We start from the raw sequence: 17,933 nt of genomic DNA on the forward strand, positions 1-17,933 counted from the left end.
TAACATTAGTTGTTCATCATGTGTGGGTAAGTTGGGGGCGCGGTTGGTAATTGCTTGGACAGGATTGTTGTGTTAGCTTGTGAATAATTTCCGATTACAGCAGACATCCCAGGAATAATTCAAACTTTCACTGTTTAAATTAAGTGTCTATCTTTACTGTGTTTACATTATTTTCCATGTATTGTCCGTTAAATAAGTTCCATACATTGATACAACACCCAATTTGTATAAACAACAGATATATTTAATGTTCTTTCTATGTTCTATTCCCCCTCCATCGGATCGCTGATTCCAAGATTTTCAATCTCAGTATCTGACGTCACACTACGTAGTTGAAGCACCTTCGTTTCTTTACTGTCGATGAAACAAACATGTTTATGACGTCACAACCGTCGTAATCTCAACTTACAAATTTTCAACCGATGAAGATCTTTTTACTTCTTCTTCTTCGTCCTCTGACGTCATATCTACGTCATCATTTTGTTGCTGACGTCGAACAACGTCTTGTAGCAACCTGGTGTATATGACGTCATTGTGTGTAAACAATGGAAACAATAGCATATATTCGTAATAAACATAAATATTAACTTACAACACAGGTGGTCTGTTTCATACACCTTGTGTTCGTTTACGCTTATTGTTAAGTGTCGTGCCCAAGGACACATACGCCCACAATGGCAGTGACGAACACCCCCCCCCCCTCACTTACGGGTCGATCCGGACATTCTTCCCCTTCTTCTTATTAACTATTTTAATTTCTTGAAACTCTTTGATCAAATTAACGCAAGCTGAACTTGTGTGGATTCGCCTTGAAGTGTCAGCTTTCTTAACAAAAGTTGCCTGAGGGTGCATAAGGTAAACGTTATGTTTGGCACCAGTGTATAATGTATACTACATACCTAAACCAGTGTTATATAAATAGTAGAGTGGGGTAAGTTGGGACAACTTTAATACATAACATTCAAATAACCTGATCATGTTTTAAAAAATTAACAACGGTCTATGGGAGTCGTGAGGATACATTTTATAATTCTTTGAATGTTCTTCGTTTACTATTAAATGAGACAACAAAGTTAAAAGTTTCCCGACATTAGTGTAATGGATATACCGTAAACAGGCGAACGTTACATTAGTGCAAAACACACTTCATGGTATTATTGGTATAGTACCGGTAAAGAACCCCTCCGTTGTAGTTCAGGTTCGATCAGCCTTCTACTGTCGAACCCCGCATGGCTTGCCCTCCTGCTGTTGCCGCTCTCCGGGTTGTTGAATATCGAACGAAACTTCTCCATTTTTCGGTTTCTGTGAAAAAAAAAATAGTAAAAAAAAATTGACAATATTCCTGGTGTTCTGTTACGTCATAAGCGGTATATTTATGTAATTAACATTCAAATACCCTGGTGACGTATCATAAATATATGACGTATTTAGAAGCAAGCGCCTTCGTTTATGACGTGTATTATACTTTCGCGCATTCGCGTGTTTGTCTGTTGTTTGTTACGTTTGTAACCATATTGTGTTTGTTTTAAAAATATATTTTTGGTTTTTTATTATTTTTTTTAAATATCATTAATATAAATTTTTGCGACAGGTGTTTAATATATTTTTGGGGTCAAGTATAGTTATATTGTTTCTATGAATCGAACATGCCGCCCAGCGTCACGCTTCGTTGAACAAATTTCCTCGAATTTTTATCGAAGCGATTTCATTATCAAGGAACAAGCAAGACGTAATATTTTGTTTAAAATGACGGCTGATGTAAAATCAAACGGAGATGCCCAAAGGTTAGTAATGTTTAATTAGTTGGTTACTTGTGGCTGTAGCAGCCGTGCTTTTATTTAACAATTTCACTCATTTAGTTTTGGGCCGTTGCGTGTTTTAAGGACTAATTTTGTCGCCAATTCTCCTCTCCAGTGTTTTCAAATAGAACGTTGCTGTGTTTAAAGCTATGTTAATATTACTGTTAGTGACTTTCTTATTCCATTATAAAGTGATTATTATTCGATTGTGTTTAATATTTTGAATGAAAAGTTGCTACGCATCTAACAGTGATTGTTTTTTTCATTATGATTTCTTAAACATATTATAATAAATGTAGGATTTATGATTTCCTAAGTTGCCGGAAAAACCTTATTTACAGCAAATCTAGTATTTATTTTTTTTACCATGAGAGCATTCTCGAAATAATATAAATAAAATCCCTAAAAATTCCACCAGCTGCATCATATTGTTGTTAAACACATATATATATACATTAGATATTAAAATAGAAACCCACATAAACCCGTATTACCCCCCAGCACCCGTCCTGCCCCAACAATGTGGGCCCAACGTCCACAGGTAGTTTACCTCACCTTCAAAGTAGATGGGTGCAAGAATCCCAAAGTTACTTTCAACAATAATAAGGTGGAGTTCAGTGGAGAAGACAGCACAAAGAAGATTGTTTATCAAAATAATTTGGAATTCTTTGAAGAAATTGATCCAGAGGTTCGTAGTAAGAAGATTTTTTAGATTTTGGTCGTGACGCGAAACAGGGAATTATAAAAAAGAATAAAGTTTAAGATTAAAAAATAGTCAGAGTTGTTGAAGAAGTTTTCCCTTCATATTATTTGCCGAACCCGACCCTTAACCACTTGCCTAATCTGGAACACATGTTGTAATTAGTCATGGATAAGGCTGTAGTTTTGTAAATGATCTCTATAAAAATAACTAAACAATAATAATGTTTAAGTCTTCTTTAAATTTCTGCATTCTGATAATTGAAATCTAAATTTCTTTTACCTGATGCCTTAACAGCAAAGTGTTTGGTCAACTAAAGGGATGGGAGTTGAATGCACGATCGCTAAGAAGTTGAACGAAACATGGCCAAGACTTACCAAGGAAAAGACGAAGGTGAGTGCAGCTCAGATTCGAATGTTTCTTTTGCGCAAAAAATTTCGAATTCTTCGGCGATTTATTGATAACTAATAAAGGTTTAATTGAGCAGTATTGATTACAAACGATCTGTGCGAGACTTTTCTCCTGCATTAGAATGTTTGCATAGATTATAGATTGTTATAAATAAAAAGTTTTCAAATGAAAAATCATTTTATGAATGGTTTGTGTTTCAGATTCATTGGTTGAAAGTTGACTTTGGTAAGTGGAAAGACGAAGATGACACCGATGATGAGGAAGTTGGAGGAGGAGGGGGCGGGGGGGAACCCGACCTTTCACAGGTAGTGGGGGGGGGGGCACTTTTCTTTTAGGAAAAAATTGTTTTTTAAAACTTTTTGAAGAATCATAAGTATTACCAAATATGGTGATCGGCGCGATATGTTTGTTGTTACCGTACATTGAATGCAACGTGTGGCAATGACATGATTGATCAGTAATCACAATGGATTAACGCTGTATATGACATTAGTAACATAATGTGATGTTTTGAACGTTGTATTAACATATATTGCTACCAACAGATGATGGCGCAGATGGGAGGGGGAATCCCCGGCATGGGGGGAGGAATGCCGGATATGGCGGACTTACCGGAGGTCGACAGCGATGATGAAGGTAATATAAGATGTTTATGTTGTGTGTTATAAGATCTTTGTGTTGTAAATAAGTTTAATAATTGATATGATGGCAGTCGAGCAATGTGGTTTTGCTCTTACTTTCTAACAAGAGGATACTAGGTTCAAGGCTCGTCGCTGCTACAATTGTGGGTGTATGTTTTCTTGGGCAAGACATTTAATGTCAATTGCTTCAACCCACTGGGTTTTCACTAATGGTTTTTTTAAATTGGCAGCCTATTCGTAAAAACAACCACTCACAAAGTTACATAGGTGGTAACTCGTGAGCGGGCACGAGGTGATGATGAAACAGAACAAGTTGTTCGGAACTTTTAATTAATCAACAAACTTCTTCTCGTGAATTATTTATTATTTCTATAGATATCCCTGAACTTGAAGAAACAGAAGAGGCTTAACTTAAAAGTTCGTCGAGATTTCGTGTAATTTTGTAGAAACCAATTAACGTGGCGAGTTTTACAACGCTCACATTTTAAGCTCGCCGCAGCAATTTGATTGTCCGTTGAAAATTATGTGTGCCACGCGTATGCAATAAAATCAAGTTGTTGTTTTGTTTTATAAAACGAGCGGTGCTGAAATATGGGAACATAGAAGCAACAAACTAGTTTGCGTTGTTTGGAAAATACATAAAAAGATTTTAAAATAAAAGTCAAAAATATAAGCAGACTGTAACAGATTTAGTTGGGTTTAGTTTGCTCCCGAGCATACTGGCTTAAATGGTTGCTATTCGTTTTAGATGGTATTTTTATTTTCAATATGGTAGTCTGTGTTGCAGTATTTTTCGACTCGCAGTTTTGGCAGGGTATATTAACAAGTGTAATTTTACTAATTTGGTTAAACAACTGATTTTTGGTTTTAATTTGGGCAACTACAGTTCAGATTCCAACTGAATTTCGGATCAGAGTTAAAAATCTCCGCAAGTTTGTACTGGAGTAATAAGTTTTTTTACAATGAACTGTATAAAAACCAGGTAGGCAGTGGTTGATTTGTAGTTTAATAATAAGTTTTGTGATTGATAGATGGGGACACATTGTTTTATTTAGCAGTTGGTGTAAATCCAATATATCTATTAAAATTTTGTCTCTAAAAATTTATATTCTGCATTATGTTTGGTTCGTAGTATCCAGAGTCCGTATATAAACATAATGCAGTACCTATATAAACATAATGTTTATATACGGACTCTGGTAGTATCTATTGCTAAGGCTTGGGTAATAAAAATCTGAACGTTTCGACAATAAATTTGTTACTTCCTGCAGAGCATGTTCTTTCGAGTCCCCACTTTTGAGACAGAAATTATTTTTAATTTAAGTTGCAATATTACCGGCGTCCGGTGGGTGGCAGCAGAGACAATTGTTATTGTTTTGTTCGAAGCGGAAGTTTCAAGTTTCGTTTGTTTTTATTAAATCTAGAATTAAACCGATGTCGCTTGTTCGGTTCGAAGTAACGGTTTGTTTGGATGTAATTAACAGGGCGCCATCGCTTAATGTTTGTAATTATTAAAATAAGAGTGACGATGTTTTATTAGATATCCGTTAAGTTGTATTGAAACGACAACAGTTTTAATATCGGATGTGAATCTTGTTGTATAAATGTTCAAGCTGTTTAATTAGTAATGATGTTTTAGGTTTCAAACTATGTATAACTGCAATGTCTATGATATTATTTATAAATACCACGGGCGTAATTATAGCCAGTAAAGAGAAAAGAGGTTATTACACTTTAGTGTGAGGGATTGGTTTTGGGTCATGGGTTGGGTTTTAGAGTGTTAGTTGGTTGTTTGTCTGCTGTTTCTGTTTATGATGTGTCTGCAGCTCTGTTGATCATATATAAGGGTGTATAGGCCTACACTGACCAACTGGTGATTTTATTTAATTATATTCAAACATATACATTAATTAATTTACATTATAAGGGTATAGTGGGTTAAATTTATAAATCAACAAATTGTTATCAATATTTAATTTGGCAAGACACAAGTTATTAACAAAAGAATTGGTAAGTCTAAGTTTTTTTAGTTTCGTGCCAATAATTGTGTATAACGAACGTTTGCTACTTAATATACAAGTTGTATAATAGTGTGTTGTTGAATTGGATTTATAATCCGAGAGTTTTAATAACTATCAACTGATCAGTTTATTCTTTGATTATTTTAACATAATTAACCACAACAAAGAGATTCAAACTTAAAAGTAAACAATGTGGTTTTAAAACTTTAAATGTCTATATTTAAGTTGTGTTAAATCAGCTCGAATATATTCATGAGTGGATGTTTAATTGTTGATGCGTTTATACTTTATAGTGTGTGGGTGATTGATGATAAAATGCCAAGACCTCTTCCTTCCTTGTGCATCCTCTTACTGAATGCATGCTCTCTTTATATTGTGTGCACAAAATTTAATATATTATCAATTCATAAACTAATATATAATTTGCCAAGTAAATTGATATATTTGCTGATAGCTGCATGCAACTAATGTAATTAAATACATTGTGTCTATACATGTTATGTGTAATACAGTATGATACAGATAATATGAATTAAATTTCATGATAAAGTAAAGGTAGTTATTAACCCAGCATGGGAAGAGTGACGTTTATTAAATTTGGGAGAAATAGTTTCGTTTTATAATAAACATATTTGCTTGCATTATATACTGTGTGGCATTCACCACATCATTATATAACTCATGTTGTAACTTATATACACCATTATACCCAATATATTTACGTTATTATACCACATATATATATACCCCAGGTACATGAGATGCCAGGAATCCACCAAAGTGACAGCGTACAACATTCCTACCACATGTCCCCTGGAACAAGAAACCAATATCATCCAAACTTTAACATGTCGGCTGCAGTAACCCATCGAATTAACGTGAGTTTATTACGTCATACGAGTAAATTGTTGTCATAAGGGTGAATTGTTACGTCAACTAAACAAAATAATATTTGACCGCAAGGTGGCGTAAGGCACCACGAACTTGAAAGATATCGAGTCAGGTGACTTTTCGACAACTGTTACGTCATAAATAGCGCGTCTCGTGATACAGCGCACTTCAATCGCGTGTGACGTCACAAGCCACATTCTCCTTTATCGTGAAATATTTCGGAAAGTCCCTCAAAGTTGCTGATCGAGTTGCACGCGACTAATGATAGACTCCCCATCATTAACATGCTACATATGTAACTTGGTGCTCATGTTTGTAGAATGTGTGAGAAATTTGCTTCACTACAGCGCATAGCTCGTATTACAATATAGAAGTTCAGCGATGCGAGAGATACGATCTATTAAACGCCATGACGATCCTTTATTAACACACGATGCTCTATTGCGTGTAAATGGATTAATTTTAGAAAAGTCCAAGAAATTGTTACGTCATAATAATGGACAAAAGCATTTCATATCGCGAAAGATCCAACTACGCGACAGATATTTTGGTATTTATTTTATTTCTGGACCAGTAAACGACGTCCACATATATTATACAAAGCGTCTCGTTTCCGGGCCTGTCTCAATTCTTAACCATTGTTTCAATATATTCTGTCAATTCCTGGATAAATAGAATTGTCATTCGATACGATAGCTGGTGTGCAATGTAGATAATACCCGACACACCTTTGTCAAACAGACAGCCCTGTTTAAATGGGACTCCACTCAATTATTATATCCAGTTTAACTAAATCGACTCGTATGTTTGGTACTATCAAGTAAGAAAGCAAATGGAAGGCAGGTAGTTGGTTGTGTTGACACTGCTCGTCGCATTCCATCGCTTCAACGATCACCGGTTTAAACGGTCGACGCTTTTTATCTTTTCCCTTTACGTCGTCGTTCGACGGTTGGACTTTTGTTTGTTCCTCTGGATTACAAAGCATTTACTCTGCCGCCCAACCAATGTTAGAAGTGCTGGAGTTCGTACTGGCAGATATAGTTAGTTAATTTAATGCAGGCGTGGGTGTTATTCAGTTTAAAACGGATGTCGATTTATAAAATAATCGGTTTGAGGCAAAAAGGCGACCGGTGCTATGAGCTGGTGTAATGTATTGTTCGTCGTTGAGAGGAAACGGTTGAGCAGCGGATGATCTAACCTACGTGTGTTTCCATACCCGGCTTCAATAGTTACAAAGAGCAGTCATTCATACACGAAGCAGCGGTGGTTAGGTGGTACAGGATAATATGTGCAACATATTTACAGAGGTGTCGTTAATATTTCACTCATAGATAGTTTGCAAAGTTAATTTGTTGCTTCGTGTTTCAGTCTGGAGGCCTTTGTAGGAAATATTGTTGGCAGATTGTGACAAATAAAGGGCATTGTTATACATTGTGACGTGTGTGACATCTTAGTGTGAAGCAACAATAACCATTCTAAGAAATTCGGCAACAAATAATTGCTCATTGTTTCGTAAATAAAGGCATGGCTGCATTAGCTGTTCGACCCGAAGGCTCGGTACCCGGTGCATATTATTATACGTCACCCCATTTGTATAACAAGGTAAGAACCTTCATTATTCGATCGAGAATAATTTGCTTTTTTACGACTTTTAATTAAAATGACGTCATATGAATGCTTTGTAGTTGGTAGTTTACGATGTTCCCCCTACTGTGCGTGTTATTGCCACCCATATAATACAGCCATATATATTCCAACTTTAACACCGCATCTCCTAGTCACGTGCGATCAACCAGATTACGAACGACCCACCAAATACTTCATCGATTAATCAAAGTTTTAACTTTGTGACGTCATAAAGATGAGCGCATACTCCGTTTGTTGCGTAATATTGAAACAATGGATTAAAAACTTTACGATTATGACGTAACGTAGAATAATTCGATGAAGTTTAGCGGATGTTTATTTATATATTTATTATAAAGTAAGTTTCTCCAAAATACAAGGCGTAGTTATTAAATACAGCATAGTTATAATATATGGTGTGGAATGGGGCAAACGCAGTTGATTTCCTTTTGTTTATCTGATGAAACATCAACATGTCGCAACTGTTGCCATGAATTGTGATGCAGTCGTGTCGGTGTGGCAACGAATCGAGCATTTACATCGGAAACCTCTTTCCGTTCCCTCGTTACTGGTACGTAGTGATATATGGGCCAATTGGCCGCCCATGCAAGCCATTCATGCAAACCATTCAATCGAAGCTTAGCATAGGAGCAGTCGCTATATATGTTTGCTCAGATTTAATCCGTCCAAGTTTAGCGAAGCGTGTAGAACGCCCACGCCTCACAATCGTCGTATCCAGGATATTTTGTCTTTCAAATACTGTTTGCTTCGTAAATCTTGTGACGTCATAAGAGCCATTTTCGCTTCATAATGCCGCAAGTAAATTTCTCATTACCTCGTCACGTGTCTATAACCGCGTAACATTACGTCATATCACGTGGTATTAACGTGATTTCCTCGTCGGGCCTAACTTAACAATATTGCGACTCATTGGAAATATTTCGTCCAGTTATCATGCGAATGTAAGTAAGTATATTCACAACGGTTCGAAACGTAGTTTACGCTTGTTAGTTTCAAGGTAGAACAGGAGCGCCAATGCGTGTGTGTTTAAAATAAGCAATTAAGCAAATGACCTCAAGAGACAAACCGACCACTCCAATCTATTGCCCCGGGGACATCAATGTTTCGTGCAACCAAATATTTCCATTAATTATATCCGGGTGGTTGGGTGAAGTTTGGACGCTAAATATAAAAGTTGGGCAAGCAGTTTCAAAACCGACAATATCCCTCCATGCGCGGAGTGAAAGTAGATGGATTAGTTTGAGAGAAAGAAAGAGTAAACTGTGACGTGGTGCGGCGCGGTTAGGCCGGCTTCTTCAGCGAAGCGTCTTATATTGAAGCGACGATCCGTAGTTCAGTGTGCTTGTGAATTGTCAGTAACGTAATACCGACGGCGCGTGATAAGGGCGTGACGCATCTGCTACGCTGTGACGTAAGATAAAATGTTCACGAGCGCAGTCGTTTCATTGTTGGAGGTGTTAGAATAATTATTGTTAGTTTGTTACAACTGTTCGATTGTCTTAAACAGAAGACTGTGGGGCTCACTAGCTAGGCAGAGTGAATAGAAGTGATATTTATCATCGAGTGGTTTCTATTTGTCTAGAGTTGGTCTGTAAGCAAACATTCGTTGGAAGAAGGGAATGTCATTCAAATATGTGGCTGCTAGCGTTCCGGATATATAACCAACTTGTATTTGCAGTGTAGCCGTATATATCCCTATAGTCCCTTATATATATGTATAGTATAACCAGTGGTGAATATAGTTGTTGTATAGTTTAGTGTAACACTAATATCTAACATGTACATTTGGGCGAGTAATCCCGCGCAATGCTGGGTAAGTTGTTTATTGATCCCGTGTTATATTACCAATCCACATTATGCTAATTAAACATTGATTTTTTACTTCGTTCCATCCTGGGTTGGAACTTTACGTTCAATTTCAACGGCAGTTGGATTTAATATAGCGATAACATGTGGCACACCTACGAAATATTATCTCGCCATTTTATCGCGCTTTAATTTGACCTTTGGACATTTGATTGATGTCCGTTGTACTGTTACGTCATACCAGCTATTGTAATTAAATTTTGTTCTATTGCCCGTTGAGTTCAAAGTGCTGATAACGACAATTTGTATATAATTAATATTGTACTCAGCCATACGCACACCCGATGCCGCACAACCGAAACCTCCCGCCCCCAAGCCCTTCTACTGCAAGTAATACGTCATCATCCAACCATTCCAACAGTACAGCGAGCCCACCAAGCGGGACAGGGAGTCCACATAATATGCAGATCGTACAAATGATTCCAAACCAAACCATTATACCACAGGTACCGCATATAAAGCTACCATATATATATTGTGTGTTTAACTTTGCCTGTGCAGGGTTTGGGGCCGATGAACAACGGTTGCAACCACGTGAACGGCAACAATAATTGCGACCAACTAAGCAAAACTAATCTTTACATCCGTGGTTTATCAGCCGCAACCAACGATGAAGATTTACATAATCTTTGCAAACAGTAAGTATGACGTCATATTTGTTTCGAGTGTTCGCTGCAGGGCAGATGAAACATCATTGTTGCCACGACGACGAATAAACAAACTCAAACATCGGGCTTGGTTTAAAATTCTTGTCAAGTCGTCCTCACAGCGGCGTATGAATATCCCGTTTAATTAACTCCGCGTGTCGCTGCATGCGGGTGAATATACCAAGGATATGACACCAGGAAGTTTTGACACTTTGTTGACATTAATCCACGTCTTCTATATTGTTGACTTGTATAACCTTGGGCTTATATATAACTACGTCACACAACGGCTTAATACGTCACTTTAAGTATCTGTGTTACGTCACAAGAGAGTCTGTTTTAAATCAAACGTTGTGTGAGCAGTCATGCGTAACGAGCTATATTAGACGTTAGATTTTGATAATCTTCTAAAGTCGTTGATATATTCCGTGCCCGGGGCGTCCTATCATTGTTTATACCGGCGTTTCTCTGTGACGTCACGGACGCCTACGCGTACATTCGTTCATAGTTGTCGAATATTAACATATACCTTCGAATATTGCGGTTTGTGACGTCATAGTCACTTAACATTCGAACGCTAATTATCGCGTCGTCCCAACATATATACACTACCGTGTTAAATAATTACAAAGTATATTCTGTGTTTAGTTTGTTGCGCAGTACATGATGACTTCCTTATAAGGAAAGGCTTGTTATGCCGGTTGTTAAATGATTGATAACTTGCGTACCACCGCGTCCACCGCGCACAGCGGTAGCAACTACAATACAAACCTCATACTCGCTATTATTATATGCAGGTACGGCAAGATTGTTTCAACCAAAGCCATAATTGATCCAGCCACTAATTTATGCAAAGGTAAGTTGGACCATTTTACCCCGTGCAAATATAACACAGGATCAATTTAATGTACTTGTATTGGTTTAGGTTATGGCTTTGTTGATTTTGATCGTTACGATTCAGCGAGTTTGGCCGTGGAACAACTGAAGCATCGAGGCATCCAAGCACAGATGGCCAAGGTACCTTACATGCAATCCACCCTATTGACATACCTAACACTTGATATTAACAGCAACAAGAGCAAGACCCCACAAACCTATATATCTCCAACCTTCCACGAAATATTAACGAACAAGAACTTGAAAATATGTTGTCACCTTACGGACAAGTTATTTCAACCAGGATATTACGCGACAACAACAGCGTTAGTAAAGGCGTTGGATTCGCAAGGTTTGTACAACCATGTTCGTACATACATGGCGATCTATATGTACTAAACGATAGTTGTTTCAATCGTAACTTATATTTGTAATGTTTGTGTTAAAACGAACCAGAAAGTTTTATATTTCTCATCCAACCACTTTACCACAGGATGGAATCCAAGGAAAAATGCGAACAAATTATTTGCAAATTTAACGGGAAATATCTTCATAATATTGCTGGTGGTGGTATGTATTGTGATGTCATAGTTGAACTTTGTTGTGTAAATAATACACCATATATAACAGAACAACCAACCGAACCACTTCTTTGTAAATTTGCGGACGGAGGTCCAAAGAAGAACAAACAACACCAGAAGTTCATGAACGGAGGACGACAGTGGAGAGACGGGGACGTTCAGTTCGCTTACGACGTTCCCTCGTTGCACAACGGGTAAATGTGAACATAGTCGCCAAACCTGGGGTGGCAGGGTGGGCAGGCATTATATTAACCAGTAAACATTACAACCAATAAGTTAGATTTGTTTCACATTGTGTGTCTAACTATCTCTGCCTCCCCTGTGTTTGCCGCATATTATAATTTCTACTATCTAAGTATAATACCTAAACTAACATTGTTACTTGCAGATTACCAGCCAACAGATTAATGGTTCAACAAATCCCCAACCCAGCTTACCAGGTAGATAATGTTGCATATTACTGTGGGGTAAGATGGATACCATTAGCACATAATATCCCATATTTCCTGATCATATTTTACAATTAACAACAGTGTTTTAGAGTTGTAAGAATACCGTTTTATCATTCTGTAAATATTTTTTGTTTACCACCAAATGGGACGATAAATGAGAATGAAAACATATCTCATCCCAACTTACTGTAAACAATATTGAAACGCAATCCGTCCACAGCAGATGCCGGGCGCACCGATGTGGGTTCAACCGCCTTCGTACGTTGTACAACCACACATGCCACCGGTAACTAACATAAGTTTAAACATCGGACATTTGGTGAACCAAGTTTCATTCCAGGGCAGCGTTATATCGCAAGTTGACCCAGCGCTCCACCATGTACATCCTGGTGTTCTACCACAGATGGGACAACTAACCAACCAAATGAACCAACTTCAACTCGGTCACCCCGCTGCTACAATGCCGGTAAATATACAAGACACAGCAAGCATGAGGGAAGTAGATAGAAGCAAAGATGATAGACAGATATATGAGAACAACACAGGGCTTACAGTTGTAGACAATGCTACAGGATCAGTTGTATCTTACCCGACCCCGACCACCCCAGTGATCTGCCAACACCCAGGATGCTGCGACGGGATCGTCACGCTTGATTTATTCAACGAGATGAACAACCCAACCTACTGGTCAATGTTTTCGCTCTCTTGCGCAGCTAGTGGAAGCTTGTTACTTAGCGCAGCGAAGCAATAGTGACATCACAATAAGTTGCCAGGAGCATTATGACATCATAGAGACAATACAGCTTTTCAAAATGAGATATATCAGTTGTTTACATCATAATGTTGATTGTTTTTTACCTTGTTTTATTTGTTTTAAATATTTATTATTATTGTTCGGTTTCTATGAAATATGTTGAAAAATAAAATCTTATATATGAGGATATTTGACAAGAGGTTTATGTTTAATTACTTGCAGTACGTTCCGAGCACGGTTGGTCCACCTTTCATACCTCACTACAACCAAGCTCTTGCACCGGTGAGTTGATGTTAATGTTGTGTTTATGTTGGTTGTAACATTGTTGTTCACAGCCACGAGTGAACGATGCCACGCCCACTGAAGCGGAACAACCAGAAGTTGATGAAGTTTCCTCCGAACAACAATTGTGATTATGATGTCACAACTTTCAATGACTTTGAAACAATTTACTTTAACAAACATTGTTTATGATGTCACAAATCGCAGTGACAAACATTTTGCGAAATTTTATCAAAGATTTTGCAACGAACGTGCAATTTTGATTGGTCAAGCGAGCGAGCACATCACTGTGTAGATCGTAACAAAACATAAAATCTCTTGCCCAACTCACACAGGGTCCAATGCACTACAGTTTCAATCCATATTTCACATGGATGTTCTTACTAGTTGCACAAGAGCTTTTAAAGATAGATTTTATTATTTAAGATTATTTTCTTATCGAATTTATTTCTTTTTGAAATTGGATTGAAATATTTTATGATCAGAGTTATCGATCCGTCCCTGAGTATTTTTATCAATTTTTTGCTGATTTTTATTGAGTTTCTGAAAATACGTCGCAAAAATAGATGTTTATAGCGCCCCATGTGGCGAGTTACACAGATTGTCTTCCATGTTTGTATATATATGATTTCTCTGTGACTAAATATTGGATATCTATGTTGAGTGTCATCGAAGCAATTTACCCCAACATTGCACACGCCCCTCTCACGCCCCCAGTATTTGTTGTAACAAATCCAAAATGTGAAAACTTTGTTCGATTTTTTTTGCGCCAACTCCATCATTGTGTTTGTGATGTCACAATACTTGGACCGTCTTATACTCGGAAAGTTTTCAACGAACGGTGAAAAAGAATATTTACGGTCGCCGATTTTTTATTTTTGCGCAAATTGTTTTTTGTTTCGGTCGTGCTTTGTGATTGGTGCATTCCGAAGCCAATTATCGCTGACTCATCATGAGTCTGCAAACTTGTACAGAAGCCATCGTTCCTTTTGTAAATACAAACAGCTTTCTCAGAAAAGTTTGGTTTATTTGAAAAACTACGACTTACAATCACAGCTAATGTTGGGACAACTAAGATTGCGGAAAATCTACCAACAACTAACTTCAGTATTCATAAACATCATATATACAAGCTCATAGAAATAATAGTGAATCAATTTATTGTTTCTGTGGAAAGAAATATTTTAAATTGATGAAAATTTATTAAAACAAACCGACCTTCCTATCGCTGCGGACCTTGTAACCGCGGTAAACACTTTGTATCTTGATCGCTGCGTTGGTTTTCGTGTCTGTGAGTTATATGTGGTTATATGATGTTTATGTTATGACATCATAGTTACCTGTTTGTTTTCTATGTTTCCTGTATCGTGATTGGATGACGGAAGCTGCTTCTACTTCTACTTTGCCGTATTCAACCTAACGTTCAACATTGTGATGTTGGATGAGCATGGCGGGGCAACAACAGTCGTTATAACACGGGTGTTCTGTTTCATACACCTCGTGCCCGCTTACAAGTTACCACGTATCTAACTTATTTATCCTCGCATGGCGGGGCAACAACAGTCGTTATAACACGGGTGTTCTGTTTTATACACCTCGTGCCCGCTTACAAGTTACCACGTATGTAACTTATTTATCCTCGCATGGCGCGGCAACGACGGTCGTTATAACACGGGTGTTCTGTTTCATACACCTCGTGCCCGCTTACAAGTTACCACGTATGTAACTTATTTATCCTTGCATGGCGGGGCAACGACAGTCGTTATAACACGGGTGTTCTGTTTCATACACCTCGTGCCCGCTTACGAGTTACCACGTATGTAACTTATTTATCCTTGCATGGCGGGGCAACGACGGTCGTTATAACACGGGTGTTCTGTTTCATACACCTTGTGCCAGCTTACAAGTTACCACGTATGTAACTTATTTATCCTCACATGGCGCGGCAACGACGGTCGTTATAACACGGGTGTTCTGTTTCATACAACTCGTGCCAGCTTATGAGTTACCACGTATGTAACTTATTTATCCTCGCATGGCGGGGCAACGACAGTCGTTATAACACGTGTGTTCTGTTTCATACAACTCGTGCTCGCTTACAAGTTACCACGTATGTAACTTTGTGGGTGATTGTTTTTCTGTATGGTGGACAATGTGAACAACCCATTAGTGACCACTGGGTTGGAGCAATTGCCGTTAAGTGTCTTGCTTAAGGACATATACGTTTACAATGGTAGCAACGTTAAGCCTTGAACTCGTATCATCCGATCTAGTGGATGCGCTTACCACAATCAACAATATTACCTTGGTGTTAACTTTTTTTCTCGCTGCATATCCACGGTAACGTGATTGTATCTTCGTTGCAGCAACATCGAGGTTCTATGATGTCAACAGTTATTACAAAGATGCATTATGATGTCATACACACCTCTATTTACACCCATTGTTAAGTAAGAATCAATTGTTAGAACACACATGTCATTGTTACAACTCCACACTTAATATTCACCATTATGATGTCATAATCACCTCCTCATTCTCGTCATAAACAATCCCTCATTGTTTATCTGATTGTTATAATAATAATAACTTTGATTTGTGTCCACGATTACGGCAGCAAAGATTAAAGACCGGATATAACGACAAAAGTCGTTGAAACAAACAATATTTTCCCACCTGTTTATCGGTCAGTCGTATTTTATAATGTTTCCGTGTTTTGTAACCTCGGTAACGGGATTGTATTTTCGTTGCGGCAACACTTTGCTTGGCTTTGCTGCCGAACATAAAATAACGATGTAAACATAGAAATAACAAGAACATAGAGATCTTACATTTGTTTAACTTTCCTCTCATGTTTATATTGTTTGTACGAGGTTTGTATTTTGATCGCGGCGTCTTCGTATTTGTTCTGCGAGAATATTTCTGCGTCTGTTCGTCGGTATTTCTTGTGAGCCGTCTGTAATGTTTGAAGGATTGGTCGAACGAATGTTAATAAACTTATTATCCATATGAGGGTTATTCACGTTTATTCAAATATCTTAATCTGTGATTATTTATTAAGAGACAATCACTTATCAATGTTTGTGGTTTCTATGATTGTTTCATGCATTGGTTGGTCTTTTATGTTTTATAATCTGGATATAGGCCACAGTTACCCATCACCCTAACATTGTCCATGCAAATTGTGCAACATCACAAAACTTACAAACTTACCCCAAAGTAACTATCCCCGTCAATTCTTTCCTTGATTTCCCCCGATGGATAAATAACAGATTTATCGCTGGCTGCAACGAAACTTGGTTAATATTTAAAATAAATAAACCTTCTACTTACATTCTCGTTCCGTAAGCAGTTGGTTGAAATATCTCGATGCAAACGTCACAATATCCAGCGGTTGTTCGCGCATTACTTCGGTCGCGAAACATTCAAGCAACGTTGAAAATCCATTGGGAACCCGAAGTTTGGCCGCCAATATCGAAATGTTCATTTTAACTTTAAAATATTTGGTTACAATGTGTTTAAAATGACGTAAGAAACGATTAGGCGCGCGTTCTTATTATGACGTTTTGTATCTTAGTTGTCGTGGAAACCGAGATTACTCTTCAGCGCCGTCTTGCGGATGGAAGTAATATGTTTGGGGACAATAAGTTTTAAAAGAATCGCCTTGCAATTATATTCACCAAATCAATCATGTTAAAAACAATAATACTTGTCATAAACTGTTTAAATTAGTTTAATAAAAACTCATGCGGGGGTAAAAAACAAACTTTATAATTTTGGAGTCCGCCACTATGGCACGGAGCCATAGAAATACCGAGTAGTCCAACCCATTGTTACGTAAAACACAAATTGAACGGCAATTTGGGTCCAAAATAACACAGTAGGTATAGGGAAAATGTATGTTTTTCGGTAAATTACAGAAAAACTTGAGTCTAAAAACAAATTTAAAGGTTGAAAAATGTAAAAAACATGTGTTATTTGTTTTCTGTGTCAAAAAAAGTCAAAAATTAGAATTAGAAGCGGTTGATTTGCGACATTTTAGTCATTAAATGCGGCTAAATTTATACATTTTTTCTAAAAAATGTTGGTAAGGTAAATAGAAGCTGTTTTACACCTTCCCACAATAGGAAAACACAAACAAAACTTAACAAGTTCGTTTAAACCCATTGTCAAAGTCACCACTTTTGCTCTATTTTGGACACACATAGACGGCAGTTGGACTACTCGGTGTTTATGCGACTCTGCTATGGCAGAGTGGATTTGGGTACGAAGCTCAACGCTGCTACCGTTATGAGCGTATGTGTCCTTGGGGAAAACACTTAACAGCGAATGGCGAAATTTTAAAGTTGGCCAACTGATGCTTTC

The 17,933-nt window shown here is 37.6% G+C and overlaps 4 protein-coding genes across 10 annotated transcripts; 2 read left to right on the top strand and 2 right to left on the bottom strand.

The window, feature by feature from the left end:
- Nucleotides 1-158: 158 nt before the first annotated feature.
- Nucleotides 159-1,387, bottom strand: LOC149730451 (uncharacterized). Its single transcript, XM_089886058.1, has 4 exons — nt 1,170-1,387; nt 710-840; nt 410-514; nt 159-354 (listed from the first exon to the last, which is right to left on the bottom strand). Exons 1-4 carry the CDS (start codon nt 1,290-1,292, stop codon nt 264-266), a joined length of 450 nt encoding a protein of 149 aa, XP_089742184.1. The 5' UTR covers nt 1,293-1,387; the 3' UTR covers nt 159-263.
- A 222-nt stretch (nt 1,388-1,609) lies between these two features.
- On the top strand, nt 1,610-4,126 carry LOC149730452 (co-chaperone protein daf-41-like). The gene is made up of 6 exons (XM_089886053.1): nt 1,610-1,784; nt 2,301-2,487; nt 2,797-2,892; nt 3,111-3,215; nt 3,456-3,546; nt 3,927-4,126. Exons 1-6 carry the CDS (start codon nt 1,636-1,638, stop codon nt 3,959-3,961), a joined length of 663 nt encoding a protein of 220 aa, XP_089742179.1. The 5' UTR covers nt 1,610-1,635; the 3' UTR covers nt 3,962-4,126.
- A 1,285-nt stretch (nt 4,127-5,411) lies between these two features.
- On the top strand, nt 5,412-14,586 carry LOC149730453 (RNA-binding motif, single-stranded-interacting protein 1-like). Of its 7 annotated transcripts, none has more exons than XM_089886020.1 (14): nt 5,412-5,561; nt 6,325-6,450; nt 10,246-10,422; nt 10,478-10,614; nt 11,421-11,479; nt 11,549-11,640; nt 11,694-11,851; nt 11,993-12,069; nt 12,130-12,274; nt 12,469-12,547; nt 12,756-12,818; nt 12,873-12,998; nt 13,509-13,568; nt 13,622-14,586. In XM_089886020.1, the coding sequence occupies exons 2-14, from the start codon at nt 6,334-6,336 to the stop codon at nt 13,697-13,699; spliced, it is 1,368 nt and encodes a 455-aa protein (XP_089742146.1). In that variant the 5' UTR covers nt 5,412-5,561; nt 6,325-6,333; the 3' UTR covers nt 13,700-14,586. The 7 variants fall into 7 exon arrangements, with proteins under 7 accessions (XP_089742146.1, XP_089742147.1, XP_089742148.1 ...); XM_089886021.1 differs by having other exon boundaries at nt 12,469-12,520; nt 12,753-12,818; XM_089886022.1 differs by having other exon boundaries at nt 12,469-12,520.
- Nucleotides 14,575-17,162, bottom strand: LOC149730454 (sperm surface protein Sp17-like). Its single transcript, XM_089886052.1, has 8 exons — nt 16,902-17,162; nt 16,782-16,852; nt 16,400-16,524; nt 16,245-16,341; nt 15,873-15,947; nt 14,909-14,984; nt 14,787-14,857; nt 14,575-14,735 (listed from the first exon to the last, which is right to left on the bottom strand). The coding sequence occupies exons 1-8, from the start codon at nt 17,053-17,055 to the stop codon at nt 14,727-14,729; spliced, it is 678 nt and encodes a 225-aa protein (XP_089742178.1). The 5' UTR covers nt 17,056-17,162; the 3' UTR covers nt 14,575-14,726.
- Between the last annotated feature and the right edge of the window lie 771 nt (nt 17,163-17,933).

The sequence above is a fragment of the Ciona robusta genome, chromosome 10 (genome assembly GCF_009617815.1).
Source record: "Ciona robusta chromosome 10, ASM961781v2".
Classification (NCBI taxonomy): domain Eukaryota; kingdom Metazoa; phylum Chordata; class Ascidiacea; order Phlebobranchia; family Cionidae; genus Ciona; species Ciona robusta.

What these genes read in the sequence shown, in the direction of transcription:
- LOC149730452 (XM_089886053.1), top strand. Translation starts at nt 1,636, where the DNA reads ATGAATCGAACATGCCGCCCAGCGTCACGCTTCGTTGAACAAATTTCC. An exon ending in TTGAAGAAATTGATCCAGAG is followed by an intron (nt 2,488 to 2,796) that starts GTTCGTAGTAAG and finishes ATGCCTTAACAG; the next exon opens with CAAAGTGTTTGGTCAACTAA. An exon ending in GGTCGACAGCGATGATGAAG is followed by an intron (nt 3,547 to 3,926) that starts GTAATATAAGAT and finishes TTATTTCTATAG; the next exon opens with ATATCCCTGAACTTGAAGAA.
- LOC149730453 (XM_089886020.1), top strand. Translation starts at nt 6,334, where the DNA reads ATGCCAGGAATCCACCAAAGTGACAGCGTACAACATTCCTACCACATG. An exon ending in TCCAAGCACAGATGGCCAAG is followed by an intron (nt 11,641 to 11,693) that starts GTACCTTACATG and finishes TGATATTAACAG; the next exon opens with CAACAAGAGCAAGACCCCAC. An exon ending in ACCCCGCTGCTACAATGCCG is followed by an intron (nt 12,999 to 13,508) that starts GTAAATATACAA and finishes AATTACTTGCAG; the next exon opens with TACGTTCCGAGCACGGTTGG.
- LOC149730454 (XM_089886052.1), bottom strand. Translation starts at nt 17,055, where the DNA reads ATGAACATTTCGATATTGGCGGCCAAACTTCGGGTTCCCAATGGATTT. An exon ending in GAGAGGAAAGTTAAACAAAT is followed by an intron (nt 16,342 to 16,399) that starts GTAAGATCTCTA and finishes TATGTTCGGCAG; the next exon opens with CAAAGCCAAGCAAAGTGTTG. An exon ending in GAAAAAAAGTTAACACCAAG is followed by an intron (nt 14,985 to 15,872) that starts GTAATATTGTTG and finishes GTTGAACGTTAG; the next exon opens with GTTGAATACGGCAAAGTAGA.
- LOC149730451 (XM_089886058.1), bottom strand. Translation starts at nt 1,292, where the DNA reads ATGGAGAAGTTTCGTTCGATATTCAACAACCCGGAGAGCGGCAACAGC. An exon ending in AAGAATGTCCGGATCGACCC is followed by an intron (nt 515 to 709) that starts GTAAGTGAGGGG and finishes CATATACACCAG; the next exon opens with GTTGCTACAAGACGTTGTTC. An exon ending in TCTTCATCGGTTGAAAATTT is followed by an intron (nt 355 to 409) that starts GTAAGTTGAGAT and finishes TTTCATCGACAG; the next exon opens with TAAAGAAACGAAGGTGCTTC.